At 44.9% G+C, this 22,227-nt stretch overlaps 1 protein-coding gene across 1 annotated transcript in view; it reads right to left on the bottom strand.

The window, feature by feature from the left end:
- Positions 1 to 21,548, bottom strand: part of LOC129865318 (SLIT-ROBO Rho GTPase-activating protein 1-like) — a 31,314-nt gene extending 9,766 nt beyond the window's left edge. The window contains exons 1-4 of the mRNA XM_055938002.1: positions 20,952 to 21,548; positions 1,438 to 1,633; positions 1,232 to 1,286; positions 1,016 to 1,123 (exon numbers count right to left, since the gene is read on the bottom strand). Coding sequence (XP_055793977.1) covers positions 1,016 to 1,123; positions 1,232 to 1,286; positions 1,438 to 1,633; positions 20,952 to 21,018 — 426 coding nt within the window. The 5' untranslated portion in view covers positions 21,019 to 21,548. The remainder of the gene's footprint in view (positions 1 to 1,015; positions 1,124 to 1,231; positions 1,287 to 1,437; positions 1,634 to 20,951) is intronic.
- Between the last annotated feature and the right edge of the window lie 679 nt (positions 21,549 to 22,227).

Raw genomic sequence — 22,227 nt, forward strand, 5'->3', positions numbered from 1 at the left:
ATTAAACAGCTCCTTCTAGTTTGGGAGTTTGAGTTATAGCATTCTGTACAGCATTAATATTGCATTAAGCCAAATGACTCTAAAATCCCAGAATGGATGAATCCCATTCCACTAGCCTTCTCACTGTGAGGCGGACCAGCTGAGCCGGTCACCATGGACACCAGGCTGTCAGAAACTCAGCGTTGTCATGGTCACCAGCCGGTGTCATCCTCGGCTCACTCACAGTGACTGACAAGTGTCATCTGTGTGCTAGAGCTTCATACAGGGGCGCAACTTTCACAATGGACGGGGGGGGGGGGGGGGGGGGGGGGGCGGCAGCCAGTTTTATCATTGGAATGATATACAAAACGAGATAATGATGTGCATTAGGACCATGCGGACGCCTCCGAGCGGTTGGGTAGGCAGTTGAGTGTTTATCCGACTGTAAAAAATAAATATATATACAAAATAAATAACTTTATGTCCCCCCACTTTTAAAACCAAAGTTGCGCCCCTGGCTTCATAAGCAGTTATAACACAGTTACGAAGCCTCTATGTCTAGGCGTACTATATGTAGCTACAAGCTAGCAGGTCTCTCAGCACTTTAGCTCTCATTAATAAAACAGGAGCCACAGAGAGATGAATAATGAACACAATGAGCTGAACTCGGAAAGGGTGTGTGTGTGTTTAACTTGTTCTACAGTACTCGGAGGCAGGCTTCTCTGAAAATACACGGGGTGAAATGTGGACCGCTTCTGTACTTTTAATTAAAACCCATCAGGTTAATTCTTTGTGGCTCCTTTTATAGCTCCCTCTCAAACCAAGAGGCTTCTGGGAAAATACACAGGGGGAAATATGAGCCTTTACTTTTCCTTAGAAAACATTAACTCTTCTAGTCCTCTTCTTGCTCCCTCTCATACTAACAGACTTGTCGTCAAAGCTATTAAACCCTCTATTCCTTTGGGAAAGTCATCTTTGACCGCTGACCCCTGATGATCTGTGACACGTGCATGAGAAGAGGCTGTGATTGGCTCACTCTTTTGAGCAGGCGGGTGGAGTCGTCGCTGATGTGCGTGAGGCGGGTGATGACGTTATTCAGGTAGAGGTCACTGAGTGTGGCGTGGTCCTTACTCTCCCTTCTCACCTGAAGAGCGAGATAGATCATGTGCTTACATTGCCTGAACACAGGCAACTTTTTAATGAATTTGTGCCTTCAGGATTGAGCACACATGCAAACAAACAGATTCATTACCTGGTTCAGCAGCAGGTACCAGCAGTTAACTGGAGACAGCAAGTTCTGGTCCTTTCTGTAGGAGAGAGAAAGATCAGGGAGGTTGTACTCAAATCAACACAAACATAAAGCCCCTGTTTACACTTAAACACATATGAGCTATGCATACACACACACACACACACACAAATAAGCAGTTTTACACACACACACACACACCCTCTTACTTGTACTGCTGGTGGTCCTTGGTGCTGCGTGTCTTGGCCATGAACCTCTCGGCTAGTTTCTCCAGGTTCCTGGAGTACTCCGTCTCGATCTCAGCCTTCTTCCTGAAGAAGTCCTGCAGGTCCTGCAGCAGCTGCACCCTCATCTCTGTCTGCTGTTCCAAACACCGCTGCTGCTCCACCAGCTGGGCACGCACATCTACAAACAGATACACTTATAATCAGATATATACGGCATACACACAATCAGCGACATATACACATACGATCATAGAAATACACACCACACACACACTCAGAGACATACTGTAAAGACAATCAAATATGTTTACACACTTCCCTGCACTGACATGGACACAGAAATACATGCACACACCCAAAACTAGACCTCCACAGACAATCACAATCATTCAGTTACACAGACACCTCTAGTAATACACACTAACAGATGCAGACATAACACCTTTGCAGAGTACTGGCCCATATTCTAATGAATTGTATTCATATTGTGTTTTTCACCAGGTCTCAAAGCCCTTTACAGATGATGACACCGCTCTTCATCACCCACTAATGTGTAGCTAGGCACCCACCTGGGTGATGCACATGGCAGCCATTTTGCGTTAGAACACATGCTCAGTAGATAATCCACTATCACAGTGGGGAACGTGCATGTCTCTGCACACTTACGTGCATGCGTGTGCAAACACACACACACGCGCACACACACACGAGAGCATGCGTGACTGGAAATCAGATTCTTCAGGCTAAAGGCCATGACATTATTCTATTGAGATCTTTATGAAGCATATCTGTGCATGCACACCAGTGTGTGTGTGTGTGTGTGTGTGTGTGTGTGTGTGTGTGTGTGTGTGTGTGTGTGTGTGTGTGTGTGTGTGTGTGTGTGTGTGTGTGTGTGTGTGTGTGTGTGTATGTGTTTGTCGATGCGGCAGATATGAGCTCTGTCTTCACCTTCTTCGTCACATGGTTCACACACAGTGTGTGGTTGCCAAGACAACAGGTAGTGGAGTGGAGAGGGTCCCCTGGAGATTGGTGTGTCCATGTGTGTGTGAGAGAGACCGTGTGGAAGGGAGAGACCAAGATAAGGAGAGAGAAAGAAAATGAGGGAGGGAGAAATATAGAATGTGTGTATGTGTGAGAGAGAGGGGGAGTGGGAGAGGTGGGGGGGTTATCATTGTGTATTCTCTGCCAGTCCTCTCTTTTCTGTGTCAGATACAGTTGAAGTCGGAAGTTTACATGCATACACCTTAGCCAAATACATTTAAACTCAGTTTTTCACAATTCCTGACATTTACCGTAATTGCTGGACTATTAAGCGCACCTGAATATAAGCCGTACCCACTGAATTTTTTACAAATATGTATTTTGTACATAAATAAACCGCACGTCTATAAGCCGCAAGTGCCTACCGGTACATTGAAACAAATGAACTTTACACAGCCTTTAAACAAAACACGGCTTGTAACAAAAATAAATAGGCTTTTGAACGAAACACGGCTTGTAACAAAAATAAATAGGCTTTAACGAAACACGGCTTGTAACAAAAATAAAAAATAAATAGCAGTAAACAGTAGCCTACCAAGAAAGTCAAACTTCATTGCGGTGGCGATTGTTTTGGCTTTCAGTCGGATCTGCACAGTTGAAACACCTCGGCCGTCTGCTCTCTGTGTGCTGACCCAGTCTTCAAGCTCATTTTCTAGTTCGGGCCATCTGCTTTTCTTCTCTGAAAGCTTTTGTTGTCTTTTTGCACTGAGTCAGTTCCTCACGCTGCTGTTTCCAACGTCTTATCATCGACTCATTAAGGCCAAGCTCCCATGCAGCAGCTCTATTTCCTTTTCCAACAGCTAGATCGATCGCCTTCAACTTGAAAGCTGCCTCATATGCATTTCTCCGTGTCTTTGCCATGATGAGGGTGACAAAATGACTACCGTAATCAGAATGATGGGAAGTTTGAGCGCGCTCGATTTACGTCACATTATGTGACGGTGCTCAGTTTTTTGGCGGCGTGAATCTTGTGAAAAAAATGTTTCCCATAAATTAGCCGAGTCATTGTATAAACCGCGAGGTTCATAGCGTGGGAAAAAAGTACCGGCTTATAGTCCGGAAATTACGGTAATCCGAGTAAAAATTCCCTGTCTTAGGTCAGCTAGGATCACCACTTTATTTTAAGAATGTGAAATGTCAGAATAATAGTAGAGAGAATGATTTATTTCAGTTTTTATTTCTTTCATCACATTCCCAGTGAGTCAGAAGTTTACATACACTCAGTTAGTATTTGGTAGCATTGCCTTTAAATTGTTTAACTTTGGTCAAATGTTTCGGGTAGCCTTCCACAAGCTTCCCACAATAAGTTGGGTGAATTTTGGCCCATTCCTCCTGACAGAGCTGGTGTAACTGAATCAGGTTTGTAGGCCTCCTTGCTCACACACGCTTTATCAGTTCTGCCCAAAAAAATTCTATAGGATTGAGGTCAGGGCTTTGATGGCCACTCCAATACCTTGACTTTGTTGTCCTTAAGCCATTTTGCCACAACTTTGGAAGTATGCTTGGGGTCATTGTCCATTTGGAAGACCCATTTGCAACCAAGCTTTAACTTCCTGACTGAGGTCTTGAGACATTGCTTCAATATATCCACATAATTTTCCATCCTCATGAAGCGATCTGTTTTGTGAAGTGCACCAGTCCCTCCTGCAGCAAAGCACCCCCACAACATGATGCTGCCACCCCCGTGCTTCACGGTTGGGATGGTGTTCTTCGGCTTGCAAGCCTCCCCCTTTTTCCTCCAAACATAAAGATGGTCATTATGGCCAAACAGTTCTATTTATGTTTCATCAGACCAAAGGACATTTCTACAAAAAGTACAATATTTGTCCCCATGTGCAGTTGCAAACCCGTAGACTGGCTTTTTTATGGCGGTTTTGGAGCAGTGGCTTCTTCCTTGCTGAGCGGCCTTTCAGGTTATGTCGATATAGGACTCGTTTTACTGTGGATATAGATACTTTTGTACCTGTTTCCTCCAGCATCTTCACAAGGTCCTTTGCTGTTGTTCTGGGATTGATTTGCACTTTTTGCACCAAAGTTCGTTCATCTCTAGGAGACAGAGCGCGTCTCTTTCCTGAGCGGTATGGCGGCTGCGTGGTCCCATGGTGTTTATACTTGCATACTATTGTTTGTACAGATGAACGTGGTACCTTCAGGGGTTTGGACTTGTGGAGGTCTACAATTTTTTTCCCTGAGGTCTTGGCTGATTTCTTTTGATTTTCCCATGATGTCAAGCAAAGAGGCACTGAATTTGAAGGTAGGCCTTGAATTACATCCACAGGTACACCTCCAATTGACTCAAATGATGTCAATTGGCCTATCAGAAGGAGGAGGAAGGGAAGCGCTACTAAGGTACACAATAGTACATTTTGGTAGACAGAAGGTGCTCTTTGGTAAAAGGGGTAAATTGGTCATCAAAAAAAAAAGGAGGACCAAGGCACTCTTCATATAATTCATTAAAATGATTTTATTAGTATGGCATGTTCAATAGTTTTTTGTTTTTTTTATCCGGCGCGTTTCGGCTGCATGGCCTTCGTCAGGGAGTACAAAAAAATAATACAATGTCCTCTTTTGAACAGCTTTTCCATTTAGCCCTAATTAGAACAGGGAGTGGTTACAAAATTGATTGGACACACCTAGTAAGCAATACTATACACATTAAAAAGTGAAATACTGAAGCTATGTTATCGTAAAAATACAACTCCAAGCTAGAAGTATCAGGACACTTAGAAAGGTAGTTCTAACCTTAAATATGACTGGGAGAAGTGTCAAGAATAAGAAAGCAATATATTCCATAGTACACAGCAAAACATGAACAACAACAGTCTAAACATAGCTGAGGGCAATTGAGCAAAATGTCCACTACAGGAAGGGTGAGAAATCCATATCTTCATTTAAACCAGGGTATTTAGTGGCCTGTAGTTTGTAAATCCAAAAACGTTCCCTTTGGTTTAATTGTTTAAGACGGTCCCCTTTTCTAATAGAGGCCGGAACATGATCAATACCAATAGCTTGTAGGGAGGCAGGGTTGCCATGGTGTAGGGACTTGTAGTGCCTTGCCATGGGGTAGTCTTCATTGCCTACCCGTATGGCGTCATTGTGTTCCGCTAAACGGTCTTGAAGGTGTCTCTTTGTCTGTCCAATGTAGAACACCTTGCACTGTGGACATTCCAATCTATAGATGACATGAGTGGTTTTGCAGTTAATGAAATGCTTGACGTAATACTCCATTTTGGAAGCAGTGTCAACAAAATACTTTTTTCTGTGCAATATTTCTGCAATGGTTGCACTGGTTACATTTAAAAGAGCCCTTGGGTTTGTGGTCAAGCCAAGTTTTTTGAGAGTCACCCGGAAGATAACTGTGGACTAATTTGTCATTTAGGGTAGAACATCTCTTAAAGCTTACAACTGGTGGCTCAGGAAAGACTTGGCGTAGTAGTGTATCACTTTGGATGATTCCCCAATTATTTTTAATAATTATTTTAATGTTCTCTGCTTCAGTGCTGAATTTTGTAACAAAATACACTCTCTCTGATGTATCACGAGGCACTCCCCTTCGCAACAAGTTCTCTCTGTCAAGTAATCCAGCCCTTATACCTGCATCTTTCAGGACCTGAACGCTGTAGCCCCGATTCAAGAAGCGATTCTCCAATTCAGCAGATTTGACACCGTAGTCTGTTTCCTGATCGCAAATTCTGCGGACTCTTTGGAATTGGCCATATGGAATATTCCTTTTTAGCCTTTTGAGGTGAAAGCTGTCTGCCCTCAGAATGGTATTCCCATCTGTAGGCTTCCTAAATATTGATGTGTGCAAACAACCTTTGTCATTTTTACTAATGCCGAGGTCCAAAAAATTAATGTTATCCTTGCTGTACTCCATAGTTAGTTCGATGTTAGGGTTAATACTGTTAAGGTATTGGTGGAAGGAAATAAGTTCATCTTCTGAGCCGGACCAAAACAGGCAAACATCATCAATATATAATAAATGGTTATTAGAAGGATCCAAAATGAAGTCATTTTCCCATTTACCCAAGTACAAACCAGCGTAGGAAGGGCTGTAGCGAGCTCCCATGGCACATCCTTTGACCCGTTTAAAAATACGGTCCTGAAAGATAAAGATGTTATGATTAAGAGTCCATTCAGTCAGTGAGAGACAATGAATTCTGTAGGAGGCATCTCAGTTTCAGGTCGGGTACTCAAGAAATGGTGCACAGCTGCCAAACCTTGTTCATGCTCTCAATGGTGGTATATAGAGACTCCACATTCATGGTGACTAAAAAGGAAGCTGTACCTATATTGTTCAATTCCTTAATTTTGTTCAACATATCTGTGGTATCTTGAAGATAGGCTGGGAGTGACGTCAGAAAAGGCTTAATAAAGTAATCAATGTACTTAGAGATGGGTTCTGTCAGACTTTCATTACCACTAATGACTGGTCTGCCTGGGGGATTTTCAAGATTTTTGTGGACTTTTGGAAGAAGGTAAAAAGAAGCCATACCCGGACTGCCATTGAAAAGACATTTGAACCCATTGTCTGAAATGTAGCCATTCTCCTTAGCTTCTGTGAGGATCCCTTTCAATTCAGTGTCTAGGTCCTCTGTAGGGTTGAAGGTAAGAGATTGGTAGAATTCATCATTGTCTAATTGACGGTAGGCTTCTGTCACATATGTCTTTACTCCACACTACTGTAGCGCCACCTTTGTCTGCTGTTTTAACCACAATCCGTTCATTTTTGGACAATGATTCAACTGCATCCCTCTCTGTCTTAGAAAGATTACGTCGTGTTTGGTTGGAGTCAATTTTACCCTTAAACAGATTCTCCACATCAAAATTCACTTTCTTGGCAAATGTATTTAGTGTGGCATTCTGGACAATGGGACAAAAAGTGGACTTGGGCTTAAAAGGTGTTTGAGGGAACAGAAACTGCCTGACCGGAGACACTGGCGTCTGTAGTTGGAGAGATGTTTTGCTTGTTCCAGGCCTTCAAATGTAGATTCCAGTAGAAACGAAATAGGTCAATCCTTGTATTAAATGCATTAGTTGAATATGTGGGGGCAAAGGACAGTCCTTTAGACAATACCCTTATGCAATCATCAGAAAGGAGTTCTCCAGAAATGTTGATCAAAGCCTTGTTCTGGTCCTGCTTCATGTGGTTGGATAGTCTTGATTTCTTCCTTCCCCTCCGTGTTGGCCTCTTCCGCGTCCTCTCCCTCTCTTGTTGAGGAACCTGCGTGACTCCTCTTCCTGATCTAAAAAATCTTGGGAGGAGCTGGCCTCTGAGTGTCTGGGGTGATCCTCATCGTCACTGCTTGTAAAGTTGAAAGAAACAGATCTCGGCTTCCTTCTCTGCGGATGTGATTCTGAATTCTTGCATGTTGGTTTTCTCCAAGCAAAGACCTTGTCTACTTTCTTTTAAACGTTGTTTCTATTGAACATGCCATAGTAATAAAGGCATTTTAATTAATTATATGAATAGTGCCTTGGTCCTCCTTTCTTTTTGATGACCAATATACCCCTTGTCAGGAAGTTGGCCTGTGGGTAAGGTTTATGACCCCCCCATAAATACCTTTCTCCCTTCCCTCTCTCTTGACTCTACTGAGGGACTCTTTAATAGCCTTTGTTAAACATAGAGAGTCTGGGAACATCAAACAAGTGGAGGGAAAGGAACCATATTTTGGTAATAGAACCAGTTGAAAATACTACCTTTCTGTTTGTGTGTGTGTTCTTTAATGTTATTTTGGGCAAAGGATGCGGTCCAAGATGACTCCTTAGAGACAGCCGCGCTATGAGAGAGATGGAGGGAGGGAGAGAGGGATTTGTATTTATTTTTATTGAACCTTTATTTAACTAGGAAAGTCAGTTAAGAACAAATTCTTATTTACAATGACGACCTACCCCGGCCAAACCCGGACGACGCTGGACCAATAGTACGCCACCCAATCACGGCTGGTTGTGATACAGCCTGGATTAAGAAAGGAAGGGAGAAATGGAGGGGTAGATACAGGGGAGGGAGAGAGAGACAGCGGGCCTGAGGAGTGAGTGAGATACATGACTTCTGTTGGATGCTGTAGAAATGTTTCCCTTCTCTTGTTCCTCCATCCATGTTGTTGCACTTGTTTGTTGTCTAAGAGGAGTGGGGGGTGTCTTTGATATGAATGTATGATTGTGAATAATACAACTCTGCACAAACCAAGAACAATTAATTTCACCAATCTGACACTACATTACCTTTAATGGCTTAGACACCTGGAGTGTGTGTGTGTGTGTGTGTGATGTCACAGCTGAACAGGAAGAGGAAGCTCATCCTGGCTCATTTCCATGACAAACAGGTCCAAGGACACGAGGGCAGAACACACACGTAAGTGTTGGCATTGGCCACCAATTTCTTCTTCCTTCAGTCTTACAACCACACACTGCTGTGAGTGCTCTCTCTCCATCTCTCCTTCTTTGCTTCCTCCATCTCTTCCCTCCTCCCTCTCTCGTTCCATTCCCTTCGTTCTCTCCCTCCTTCCCTCCCAGGCATGCAGATGTGGGGTCAGTAATCACACACATGCAGACGCAGGCAAAAGCAGAGCTGCTTGCAGAAGAGCTCACTTTCACAGGGCCCCCCTCTTTCCCTCTCTCTCTTCCACTCCCCTTCCATTCCTCTCTCCCCTTCCATTCCTCTCTCCCCTTCCCTCTTTTGCACTTATCATTCAGGCTTATATGATCCAAGCCATCACTTGATGTTACCAAACATAAAAAAATTGCCTAATATCTTTGCACACAGAGACCGCCAGCCAGACATTAGCACTGTGAAATACATAGAGGTCAGAATACCTGGGTATACCTGGGCTTCAGATCAACACTCGACACTCACTGTGACATCATCACGTGAGTAGAACTGCCCCCCTCATAAACACAGTTGCTCCTGACCAATCACAGGATGGGGAGGGAAGGCAGACTGCAAATCCACATAGCGACAATTCAGATACATACATGTACCTCCACTAAGACGTGAGAGAGCTGCAGCAAAGCAGTGCTGTATCTTTAAGGGGTCATTGTAATGCAGGGCATCCCCAAGTGTGTTTTGGCCAGCTGCCAGACTGGGATGGGCGCACATACACGCGCACACTCTCTCTGGTGCTCTCATTAAATCGAATCACTCAAATTCACTGTGTCAATGTCGATTCAGTGTGTGTGTGCCTCTGAACCAGGCGGTGTCAGAGGAAGGCCCTAAAAATTGTCAAAGACCCCAGCCACCCTAGTCATAGACTGCAAGCGGTACCGTAGTGCCAAGTCTAGGACAAAAAGGCTTCTCAACAGCTTTGCCCCCAAGCCATAAGACTCCTGAACAGGTAATCAAATGGCTACCCGGACAATTTACATTGTGTGTGCGCCCCCCCCCCCCCCCCCCCCCCCCCCCCCCCCCCCCCCCCCCCCCCCCCCCCCCCAAACCGCCTTTTACGCTGCTGCAACTCTCTGTTTATCATCACATCAAATTGTATTGGTCACATACACATGGTTAGAAGATGTGAGTGTAGCGAAATGCTTGTGCTTCTAGTTCCGGCCATGCAGTAATAGCTAACACATAATCTAACAATTTCACAACAACTACCTTTTACACAGAAGTGTAAAGGATTGAATAAGAATATGTACATATAAATATATGGATGGCTGCCACAGAGCCTGGGCGCGAACCCAGAGTCTCTGGTGGCACAGCTAGCACTGCGATGCAGTGCCCTAGACCACTGCGCCACCCGGGTGGCCCTACATCACATTTGTAATTATTAAAGTGGCTAGCAGTCTGATGGCCTTGAGATAGAAGCTGTTTTTCAGTCTCTCGGTCCCAGCTTTGATGCACCTGTACTGACCTCGCCTTCTGGATGATAGTGGGGTGAACAGGCAGTGGCTCGGGTGGTTGTTGTCCTTGATGATCTTTTTGGCCTTCCTGCGACATCAGGTGGTGTAGGTGTCATGGAGGGAAGGTAGTTTGCTCCCCGGTGATGCGTTGTGCAGACCTCACTACCCTCTGGAGAGCCTTATGGTTGTGGGCGGAGCAGTTGCCGTACCAGGCGGTGATACAGCCCGACAGGATGCTCTCGATTGTGCATCTGTAAAAGTTTGAGTGTTTTTGGTGACAAGACAAATTTCTTCAGCCTCCTGAGGTTGAAGAGGCGCTGTTGCGCCTTCTTCACCACGCTGTCTGTGTGGGTGGACCATTTCAGTTTGTCTGTGATGTGTACGCCCAGGAACTTAAAACTTCCCACTTTCTCCACTACTGTCCCGTCGATGTGGATAGGGGGGGTGCTCCCTCTGCTGTTTCCTGAAGTCCACGATCATCTCCTTTGTTTTGTTGACGTTGAGTGTGAGGTTATTTTCCTGACACCACACTCCGAGGGCCCTCACCTCCTCCCTGTAGGCCGTCTCGTCGTTGTTGGTAATCAAGCCTACCACTGTAGTGTCGTCTGCAAACTTGATGATTGAGTTGGAGGTGTGTGTGGCCACGCAGTCATGGGTGAACAGGAAGCACAGGAGTTGGCTAAGAACACACCTCAGTGTTGAGGATCAGCGGGGTGGAGATGTTTCCTACCCTCACCACCTGGGGGCGTCCCGTCAGAAAGTCCAGGACCCAGTTGCACAGGGCGGGGTCGAGACCATTAATGACGAGTTTGGAGGGTACAATGGTGTTACATGCTGAGCTGTAGTCGATGACCAGCATTCTTACATAGGTATTCCTCTTGTTCAGATGGTTAGGGCAGTGTGATTGCGATTGCGTCGTCTGTGGACCTATTGGGGCGGTAAGCAAATTGGAGTGGGTCTAGGGTGTCAGGTAGGGTAGAGGTGATATGATCCTTGACTAGTCTCTCAAAGCACTTCATGATGATGGAAGTGAGTGCTACGGGCGATAGTCATTTAGCTCAGATACCTTAGCTTTCTTGGGAACAGGAACAATGGTGGTCCTCTTGAAGCATGTGGGAACAGCAGACTGGGATAGGGATTGATTGAATATGTCCGTAAACACACCAGCCAGCTGGTCTGCGCATGCTCTGAGGATGCAGCTGGGGATGCCGTCTGGGCCTGCAGCCTTGCGAGGGTTAACACGTTTAAATGTTTTACTCATGTTGGCTGCGGTGAAGGAGAGCGCAAAGGTTTTGGTAGCTGGCTGAGTCAGTGGCACTATATTGTCCTCAAAACGAGCAAAAAAGTTATTTAGTCTGTCTGGGAGCAAGACATCGGGGTCCGCGACGGCGCTGGTTTTCTTTTTGTAGTCCGTGATTGACTGTAGACCCTGCCACATACCTCTCGTGTCTGAGCCGTTGAATTGCGACTCTACTTTGTCTCTATACTGACGCTTAGCTTGTTAGATTGCCTTGCGGAGGGAATAGCTACACTGTTTGTATTCGGTCATGTTCCCGGTCGCCTTGCCCTGATTAAAAGCAGTGGTTCGGGCTTTCAGTTTTGTGCGAATGCTGCCATCAATCCAGGGTTTCTGGTTGGGGAAGGTTTTAATAGTCGCCGTGGGTACAACATCACCGATGCACTTGCTAATAAACTCGCTCACAGAATCAGCGTATACATAAATGTTGTTGTTCGACGCTATCCGGAACATATCCCAGTCCACGTGATCGAAGCAATCTTGAAGCGTGGAATCAGATTGGTCGGACCAGCGTTGAACAGACCTGAGCACGGGCGTTTCCTGTTTTAGTTTCTGTCGAAAAGCTGGGAGCAACAAAATGGAAGTCGTGGTCAGATTTGCCGACGGAATGGGCGAGGGGGGGGCTTTGTATGCGTCGCAGAAGTTAGAGTAACAATGATCCAAAATTTTGCCAGCCCGGGTCGCGCATTCGATACGCTGATAAAATTTAGGGAGCCTTGTTTGCAGATTATCCCTGTTAAAATCCCCAACTACAATAAATGCAGCCTGAGGATATGTGGTTTCCAGTTTACATAGAGTCCAATGAAGTTCTTTCAGGGCAGTCGAGGTATCTGCTTGGGGGGGGGGGGGGGGGGGTTTATACACGACTGTGATTTTAATCGAAGAGAATTATCCTGGTAGATAATGCGGTTGGCATTTGACTGTAAGGAATTCTAGGTCAGGTGAACAAAAGGACTTGTGTTCCTGTATGTTGTTATGATCACACCACGACTCGTTAATCATAAGGCATACACCCCCGCCCTTCTTCTTACCAGAGAGATGTTTGTTTCTGTCGGCGCGATGCGTGAAGAAACCAGGTGGCTGTACCGTTTCTGATAACGTATCCCGAATAAGCCATGTTTCCGTGAAACAGAATGTTACAATCTCGGATGTCTCTCTGGAAGGCAACCCTTGCTTGGATTTTGTCTACCTTGTTGTCAAGAGACTGGACATTGGCGAGTAGTATACTCGGGAGCAGTGGGCGATGTGCCCGTCAACGGAGCTTGACCAGAAGACTGCTCCGTCTGCGGCGCCATTGTTTTGGGTCGCCTGCTGGGATCCAATCCATTGTCCTGGGAGGTGGACCAAACAGAGGATCCGCTTCGGGAAAGTCGTATTCCTGGTCATAATGTTGGTTGACGTTGCTCTTATATCCAATAGTTCCTCCCGCCTGTATGTAATAAGACTTAATATTTCCTGGGGTAACAGTGTAAGAAATAATAAACAAAAAAAACAAAATACTGCATAGTTTCCTAAGAACGCGTAGCGGCCATTTCTTTTGGCGCCGGATACACTCATATATGCATAGTCACTTTAAATTATACATTCATGTACATACTACCACAATTGGCCCGACCAACCAGTGCCACCGCACATTAGCTAACCGGGCTATCTGCATTGTGTCCCGCCACCCGCCAACGCCTCTTTTACACTACTCTCTGTTTATCATATATGCATAGTAACTTTAACCATATCTACATGTACATACTACCTCAAATCAGCCCGACTAATCGGTGCCTGTATGTAGCCTCGCTACTGTTATTGCCTCGCTACTGTATATAGCCTCGCTACTGTTATTTTTCACTGTTGTTTATATTTCTTTACTTACCTAAGCATTTCACTGTAACACCTGTTGTATTTGGCACACGTGACAAATAAACTTTGATTTAATTTGATTTGTGTGCCCAGGGAAGAGCCTGTGCATTCAGAGTTCATCAGTGACAGAAAGAGGACAGCAGGAGGGAGAGAAAGAGATGAGTAAAGAAGCAAGGAGGAAATTCTCTTCTATGAACTCTTGAGTTCCACTCAGCAATGTGTGTCTGTGTGTGCGTGGCTGAGCTGAGGATGTATTCGTGACCTTTCCTGATCAGAATACACACACACACACACATCATGCCATTTCAGTCCAAACTCTCTAACAGTCATCTCCATTTCCTCCTTTCTCTTTGATATCAACCTGCAGGGACATCAGGCCTTTTCACAACAATGTGGATTTCTTTCCTGTGAAAAGTGAAAGCCATTTCCTTTTCTGAGATAAGTGACCATGTGGGCATGAAGGCACTGCAGGTGATAAAGTCAGAATATGTTTTATGTGCTCTGTGGTGCTGTGAGAGAGCATGTGAGGGCGAGCGAGTAAGAGACTTCATCCCACACACCCCTACAACATGCCCATGTAATTATGATGGGTGTAGAGCCATGTTCAGTGTATGTGGCCTGGCAACCATCTTGGTTGGAATATCCTACTGTTCTGTGTGCAGTCCTCAGTATAATAATAATAAATTACATTTGTGTAGAGTTTTTCATATAATTTCATCGGGGTCTGCGACGGCTTTTTTTCTTTAACGATTCAGGCGCGAAGGATTTACTTCAGACACCCGACAAGGCCCACATCCCCGTCATTCGCAGGAGAAAGAGACATCGGGGACGTAGGTCAGGGTACCTTGTAAGGATCCGACGGCAAGTGGGTGATCTGCCTCTACCATCAGTCCTATTAGCTAACGTACAATCATTGGATAACAAAATAGACAAGCTACGATCACAAATATCCTACCAACGGGACATTAAAAACTGTAATATCTTATATCTTTTACCGAGTCATGGCTGAACAACGACATTGATAAAATACAGCTGGCGGGGTTTACGCTGCATCGACAAGATAGAACTATTGCCTCCGGTAAGACATGGGGTGGGGGTCTGTGTATATTTGTAAACAACAGCTGGTGCACGAAATCTAATATTAAGGAAGTCTCAAGGTTTTTCTCGCCTGAGGTAGAGTATCTCATGATAAGCTGTAGACCACACTATTTACCAAGAGAGTTGGTATATTTTTCATAGCTGTCCATTTACCACCACAAACCGATACTGGCACAAAGTCCGCACTCAATAAGTTGTATAAAGCCATAAGCAAACAGGAAAACGCTCATCCAGAGGCAGTGCTCCTAGTAGCCGGGGACTTTAATGCAGGGAAAATTAAATTAGTTTTACCTAATTTCTACCAGCATGTTAAATGTGCAACCAGAGGAAAAAAAACTCTAGGCCACCTATACTCCACACACAGAGACACGCACAAAGCTCTCCCTCACCCTCCATTTGGCAAATCTGAACATAATTCTGTCCTCCTGATTCCTGCTTACAAGCAAAAACTAAAGCAGGAAGCACCAGTGACTCGGTCAATAAAGAAGTGGTCAGATGATGCAGATGCTAAGCTACAGGACTGTTTTGCTAGCACAGACTGTTTGAATAAAACTGTTTGAATAAAAATAGAGTTTAAGTTACCTGTGATGAATGTTGAAAACAAAAACCTTAATTTCTATATACAGGAAATCCTATTTTAATAATGGGCATGGTAAGAATTGACAACCAAAGTGCGAGTCATAATTCCCATGACACCTAGCAAAATCTGAAAAGCGGTTCCTTCATTTATCGCATAGGATATTTTTTAAATTCACTTAAAATAAGGTCTGTGTTTCGTGTAGGCTTACATCACCGTGCCAGTTTTATAACTGTGTAGATATCCATAGGACAAGGTAACTCTGATCAATATTGGATAAATATAAGCGAAGATTTAAAAAAAAATGTAGAGTGGATTTATGAAAATATGTTGACAAACGTTACCTTATCCTAGTGAGATTTACACGGGTATCAAAACGTCGAGGCGGTTTAAGCCTGCACGAAACACAGACCTTATTTGAAGTAGATCAAGACATTCTCTATGGAAGACATGAACGGTAAAATAACGAAGGAACCCCTTTCAAATTCAGCCGCAAGTTATTACAGGAATTATAACGCGTCGACTATTTCTCTCTAAACCATATACCTTTGACTAATCCGGAAACTATCACCTCGAAAACAAAACGTTTATTCCGTTCCGTATTTTATCTAACGGGTGGCATCCATGAGTCTAAATATTCCTGTTATATTGCACAATCTTCAATGTTGTCATAATTACGTAAAATTCTGGCAAATTAGTTTGCAAAGAGCCAGGCGGCCCAAACTGTTGCATATACCCTGACTCTGCATGCAATGAACGCAAGAGAAATTACACAATTTCACCTGGTTAATATTGCCTGCTAACCTATATTTCTATTAGCTATATATGCAGGTTTAAAAATATATACTTGTGTATTGATTTTAAGAAAGGCATTGATGTTTATGGTTAAGTACACATTGGAGCAATGACAGTCATTGATTGATTGTTTTTTATAAGATAAGTTTAATGCTAGCTAGCAACTTACCTTAGCTTACTGCATTCGCCAACAGGCAGGCTCCTCGTGGAGTGCAATGTAATCAGGTGTTAGAGCATTGTACTAGTTAACTGTACGGTTGCGAGATTGAATCCCCCGAGCTGACAAGGTTAAAAATCTGTCGTTCTGCCTTGTTCCTAGGCCGTCATTGAAAATAAGAATGTGTTCTTAACTGACTTGCCTAGTTAAATGAATATTAAATAAAGGTGTAAAAAAATATATATATATATTTGAAATGTTTTTTTTTTATTTTTTTATTTTTTAAACGGCAAATCGGCTCCCAAAAATACCAATTTCCGATTGTTATGAAAACTTGAAATCGGCCATTCCGATTAATGGGTCGACCTCTAGTACAGGTGCATCAAAGTTGGGACCGAGAGACTGAAAAACAGCTTCTATCTCAAAGCCATCAGACTGCTAAACAGCAATCACTAACTCAGAGAGGCTGCTGCCTACATTGTGACCCAAATCACTGGCCACTTTAATAAATGGATCACTAGTCACTTTAAATAATGCCACTTTAATAATGTTTTCATATCTAACATTACTCATATCATATGTAAACTCAGCAAAAAAAGAAACATCCTCTCACTGTCAACTGTGTTTATTTTCAGCAAACTTAACATGTGTAAATATTTGTATAAACATAACAAGACTCAACAACTGAGAGATAAACCCGAACAAAGACACAAACTGAACAAGTTCCACAGACATGTGGGTCAAAATCAAAAGTAACAGTCAGTATCTAGTGTGGCCACCAGCTGCATTAAGTACTGCAGTGCATCTCCTCCTGAGATGTTACCCCACTCTTCCACCAAGGCACCTGCAAGTTCCTGGACATTTCTGGGGGGAATGGCCCTGGCCCTCACTGTCCGATCCAACAGGTCCCAGACTTGCTCAATGGGATTGAGATCCGGCCTCTTCGCTGGACATGGCAGAAACGGACATTCCTGTCTTTCAGGAAATCATACACAAAATGAGCAGTATGGCTGGTGGCATTGTCATGCTGGAGGGTCATGTCAGGATGAGCCTGCAGGAAGGGTACCGCATGAGGGAGGAGGATGTCTTCCCTGTAACGCACAGCGTTGAGGTTGCCTGCAATGACATCAAGCTCAGTTCAATGATGCTGTAACACACTGCCCCAGACCATGACGGACCCTCCACCTCCAAATCGATCCCACTCCAGAGTACAGGCCTCGGTGTAATGCTCATTCCTTCGACGATTAACGCAAATCCAACCATCACCCCTGGTGAGACAAAACCGCGACTCGTCAGTGAAGAGCACTTTTTGCTAGTCCTGTCTGGCCCAGCGACGGTGAGCTTGTGCCCATAGGCGACGTTGTTGCGGGTGATGTCTGGTGCCTTACAACAGGCCTACAAGCCCTCAGTCCAGCCTTTCTCAGCCTATTGGGGACAGTCTGTGTACTGATGGAGGGATTGTGCGTTCCTGGTGTAACTCGGGCAGTTGTTGTTGCCATCCTGTACCTGTCCCGCAGGTATGATGTTCGGATGTACCGATCCTGTGCAGGTGTTTTTACACGTGGTCTCAAATCAAATCAAAGTTTATTTGTCACGTGCACCGAATACAACAGTTGTAGTAGACCTTACAGTGAAATGCTTACTTACAAGCTCTAACCAATAGTGCAAAAATGGTATTAGGTGAACAATAGGTAAGTTAAGAAATAAAAACAGTAAAAATACAGTAGCGAGGCTTTAAACAATAGCGAGGCTATAAAAGTGGTGAGGCTACATACAGACACCGGTTAGTCAGGCTGATTGAGGTAGTATGTACATGTAGATATGGTTAAAGTGACTATGCATATATGATGAACAGAGAGTAGCAGTAGCATATAGAGGGGTTGGCGTAAACCGGTAGCGTAAACCGGACACAAAGCAGATAGCCCGGTTAGCCAATGTGCGGGAGCGCTGGTTGGTTGGGCCAATTGAGGTAGTATGTACATATGTACATGAATGTATAGTTAAAATGACTGTGCATATATGATAAACAGAGAGTAGCAGCAATGTAAAAGAGGGGTTGGGGGAGGCACACAATGCAAATAGTCCGGGTAGCCATTTGATTACCTGTTCAGGAGTCTTATGGCTTGGGGATAAAAACTGTTGAGAAGCCTTTTTGTCCTAGACTTGGCACTCCGGTACTGCTTGCCATGCGGTAGTAGAGAGAACAGTCTATGATTGGGGTGGCTGGGGTCTTTGACAATTTTTAGGGCCTTCCTCTGACACCGCCTGGTGTAGAGGTCCTGGATGGCAGGCAGCTTAGTGATGTACTAGGCCGTACGCACTATCCTCTGTAGTGCCTTGTGGTCGGAGGCCGAGCAATTGCCGTACCAGGCAGTGATGCAACCAGTCAGGATGCTCTCGATGTTGCAGCTGTAGGTCTGTGGTCTGCCACTGCGAGGACGATCAACTGTCCGTCCTGTCTCCCTGTAGCGCTGTCTTAGGCGTCTCACAGTATGGACATTGCAATTTAATGCCATGGCCACATCTGCAGTCCTCATGCCTCCTTGCAGCATGCCTAAGGCACGTTCGCGCAGATGATCAGGGACCCTGGGCAAATTTCTTTTGGTGTTTTTCAGAGTTAGTAGAAAGGCCTCTTTAGTGTCCTAAGTTTTCATAACTGTGACCTTAATTGCCTACCGTCTGTAAGCTGTTAGTGTCTTAATGAACGTTCCACAGGTGCATGTTCATCAATTGTTTATGGTTCATTGAACAAGCATGGGAAACTGTGTTTAAACCCTTTACAATGAAGATCTGTGAAGTTATTTGGATTTTTAAGAATTATCTTTGAAAGACATGGTCCTGAAAAAGGGACGTTTATTTTTTTGCTGAGTTTATATACTGTATTTTATACCAACTATTGCACCTTGCCTATGCCGCTCGGCCATCGCTAATCTATATATTTATATGTGCATGTTCTTATTTCGATTTGTGTGTATTAGGTAGTTGTTGGGGAATTGTTAGGTTACTTGTTAGTTATTACTGCACTGTCAGAACTAGAAGCACAAGCATTTCGCTACACTCGCATTAACATCTGCTAAACATGTGTATGTGACCCATAACATTTGATTTGATTTACTCCCTGTTCACCCATAACTGCATTGCCAGGCACGACTCCAACACCATCATTAAGTTTTTCCCGACGACACAACAGTGGTAGGCCTGATCACTGACAACGATGAAACAGCCTATAGAGAGGTCAGAGATCTGGCTGTGTGGTGCCAGGATAACAACCTCTCCCTTAATGTGATCAAGACAAAGGAGATGATTGCGGACGACAGGAAAAGGAGGACCGAGCACACCCCCATTCTCATCTACGGGACTGTAGTGGTGCAGGTTAAGAGCTTCAAGTTCCTTGGTGTCCACATCACCATCAAACTATCATAGTCCAAACACACCAAGACAGTCGTGAAGAGGTCACGACAAAGCCTATTCCCCCTCAGGAGACTGACACTGCCTGGTATAGAGGTCCTGGATGGCAGGAAGCTTGTCTTGGTGTATTTGGACCATGATAGTATGATGGTGATGTGGACTGCAACTCCACTTACATGTACATATTACCTCGACTAACCTGTGCCCCCACACATTGACTCTGTACCGGTACCTCCTGTATAAAGCCTCGCTACGGTTATTTTACTGCTGCTCTTTAACTGTTATTTTTACTTAACACTTATTTTCTTAAAACTGCATTGTTGGTAAGGGCTTGTAAGTAAGCATTTCACTGTAAGGTCTACACCTGTTGTACTCAGCGTATGTGACATTTGATTGGATTATAGCCACTGCACTTCTCCTCTTCCACTCTGTGTAACACAGTGTAGGATGCTGATGCCTCAGCAGCTCTGGGCGCCAGAACGCTCACCACACAAAGTAGTCAGCCAGGTCACCCGTGATACAAGTCTGAATTCAACATCCATCCATGACTGAAGGATGTGTTTAGTTCAGTGCTATTGTAAGATGTGACATTTAACAGAATCGGTCTCACGTGGAACACCTGTCCAGCCAGTCAGTGCTCTCCCCAGATGTTTCCCTCATCTCATACCGTACCACAGGACGTCATGGTGGGGAGGGGGGGCAGTTCCATAGCTACAGTACTGTGCAGAGGTCCGACTGTCACAGTAACCATAACACGCCTCTCTCCTTGGGGACATCAGTGGGGTTGACAAGACGATGAAAAGTACACCATGTCCCACTCCCACCATACGCAGAGTGCTCATTATATACAGTTTGTCAGACACACCGGGGGGAGCCCGCTGCAGTCACGGCCTCTGAAGTGAACCAATACATGCAAACCAACAGTGGAACAGAACCAACACAGACAGAGAAAGACAGACAGAGCTCCCAGCTATGGCAAATACCCACTACTACTCCACTCTATACCCACTGACTGTAGTGTAGCCTACTACTGGCAAACACCCTCACTTCCACATGGCTGAGAATGCTCAAGGGCGCTGCAGAACCCCCCCCCCCCTCCCCTCATCCTCTCCCCCTCAGGCACCTTACAGCACTCAGGATGAACCCAGAAATACTGACTTCTCATACTGAGGCGTCATCCCCACTACACATTTTCCAAACAATCCATGTGTGAGAGGCAGTTGATCAGACATAATAGGCAGGTGTAGTGTATATGGACAGGTGTGTGTGTATATGAATGTGCCTATGAGAGAGGGGGGTGTATACACATGAGGGTGTGTATGAGGGGTGTATCTGTGTGCGTAGTACATATCGGTGTGTGCATGTGCGCGGGTTCGCGTGGGTGTGGATGTGTGACGCGTTAGTGATAATTGCTTTTTAGAAAAACATACCTTTCACCTGGCTCTCATACTCTGCAATTATCTCCTTGTCCTTCTTGCTCCTGACCAGGTTCGACATGTCGGCGCACTAACGATGGTCAATCAGATAACGGTCCAAATATTGATTATTCCGTTCCACCGCGCGTCCACGATGCCCGAGGCACTATCGCAAACCACCGGTTACATACTAGGGAATAGATCCACTCACTGCCGCAACAACCGAATGTATTATTCCTCCTCAAGGGATGGCGGATACAACGCTCAATCATCCAGAATCACCCTTTCCATAGAGCCGCCCGTGACCGCCTGAGCCATGCTACGGGTTCTCTGTCAACTGGGAAGCAGGTAGTAACAATTTCCCATTAGCGAGCTCAATGAGCGCGGCAGAAGCCTACACACACTGGGCTGCGGTAAGAGAGGGGTGTACGCCCACTAGGTAATCCAGCGGAACACTGGTCTGTCTCGTTCGCCGGAGTTTCTCCCGGGGTGTTTGCGTACTATGTACAATATGTATCTGTGACCTAACCCTGTAGTAACCTTTCACACAAACTATGAGCTACGCTACACTGCATGCTGCTCAATGCCATGGGAAAGGGTGGGACTCGGGGGCGTGTACCCAGAGATGATTGACAGTTAAACCAACGGTGACCACTTAAGCCCTGTTCACATTGGCAGTTTGAAGTGACTCAAATCTTTTTCGATTCGAGTCTGTTCTTTTTCCTGCAGTCTGAACAGGCAAAAAGCACATGGAATCAGATGTTTTATTTAACCAGGCAAGTCAGTTATTTAGAACAAATTCTTATTTACAATGACAGCCTACCAAAAGGCCTCCTGAGGGGAAGGGGGCTGGGATTAAAAATACATTTAAATAAATATAGGACAAAAACACATGACACGAGAGACAACGACATAAAGAGACCTTGTACAACATAGCATGGCAGCAACACATGACAACATGGTAGCAGCACAAAACATAGTACAAATATTATTGATCACAGACAACAGCAAGAAGGTAGACAACAATACATCACGCAACGCAGCCACAACTGTCACTACGTGTGTCCATGATTGAGTCTTTGAATGAAGAGATTGAGATAAAACTGTCCACTTTGAGTGTTTGTTGCAGCTCGTTCCAGTCGCTAGCTGGAACGAGATGCCTACTGGACTCCCGACGTCGTGGGTGTCGGCTCCAATACCTTGTGGACTGGGAGGGGTACGGCCCAGAGGAACAGTGTTGGGTTCCTGTGGATGACATTCTGGATCCCAACATCATCCGTGATCATCCGTG

This window comes from Salvelinus fontinalis, chromosome 11 (genome assembly GCF_029448725.1).
Source record: "Salvelinus fontinalis isolate EN_2023a chromosome 11, ASM2944872v1, whole genome shotgun sequence".
NCBI lineage: Eukaryota > Metazoa > Chordata > Actinopteri > Salmoniformes > Salmonidae > Salvelinus > Salvelinus fontinalis.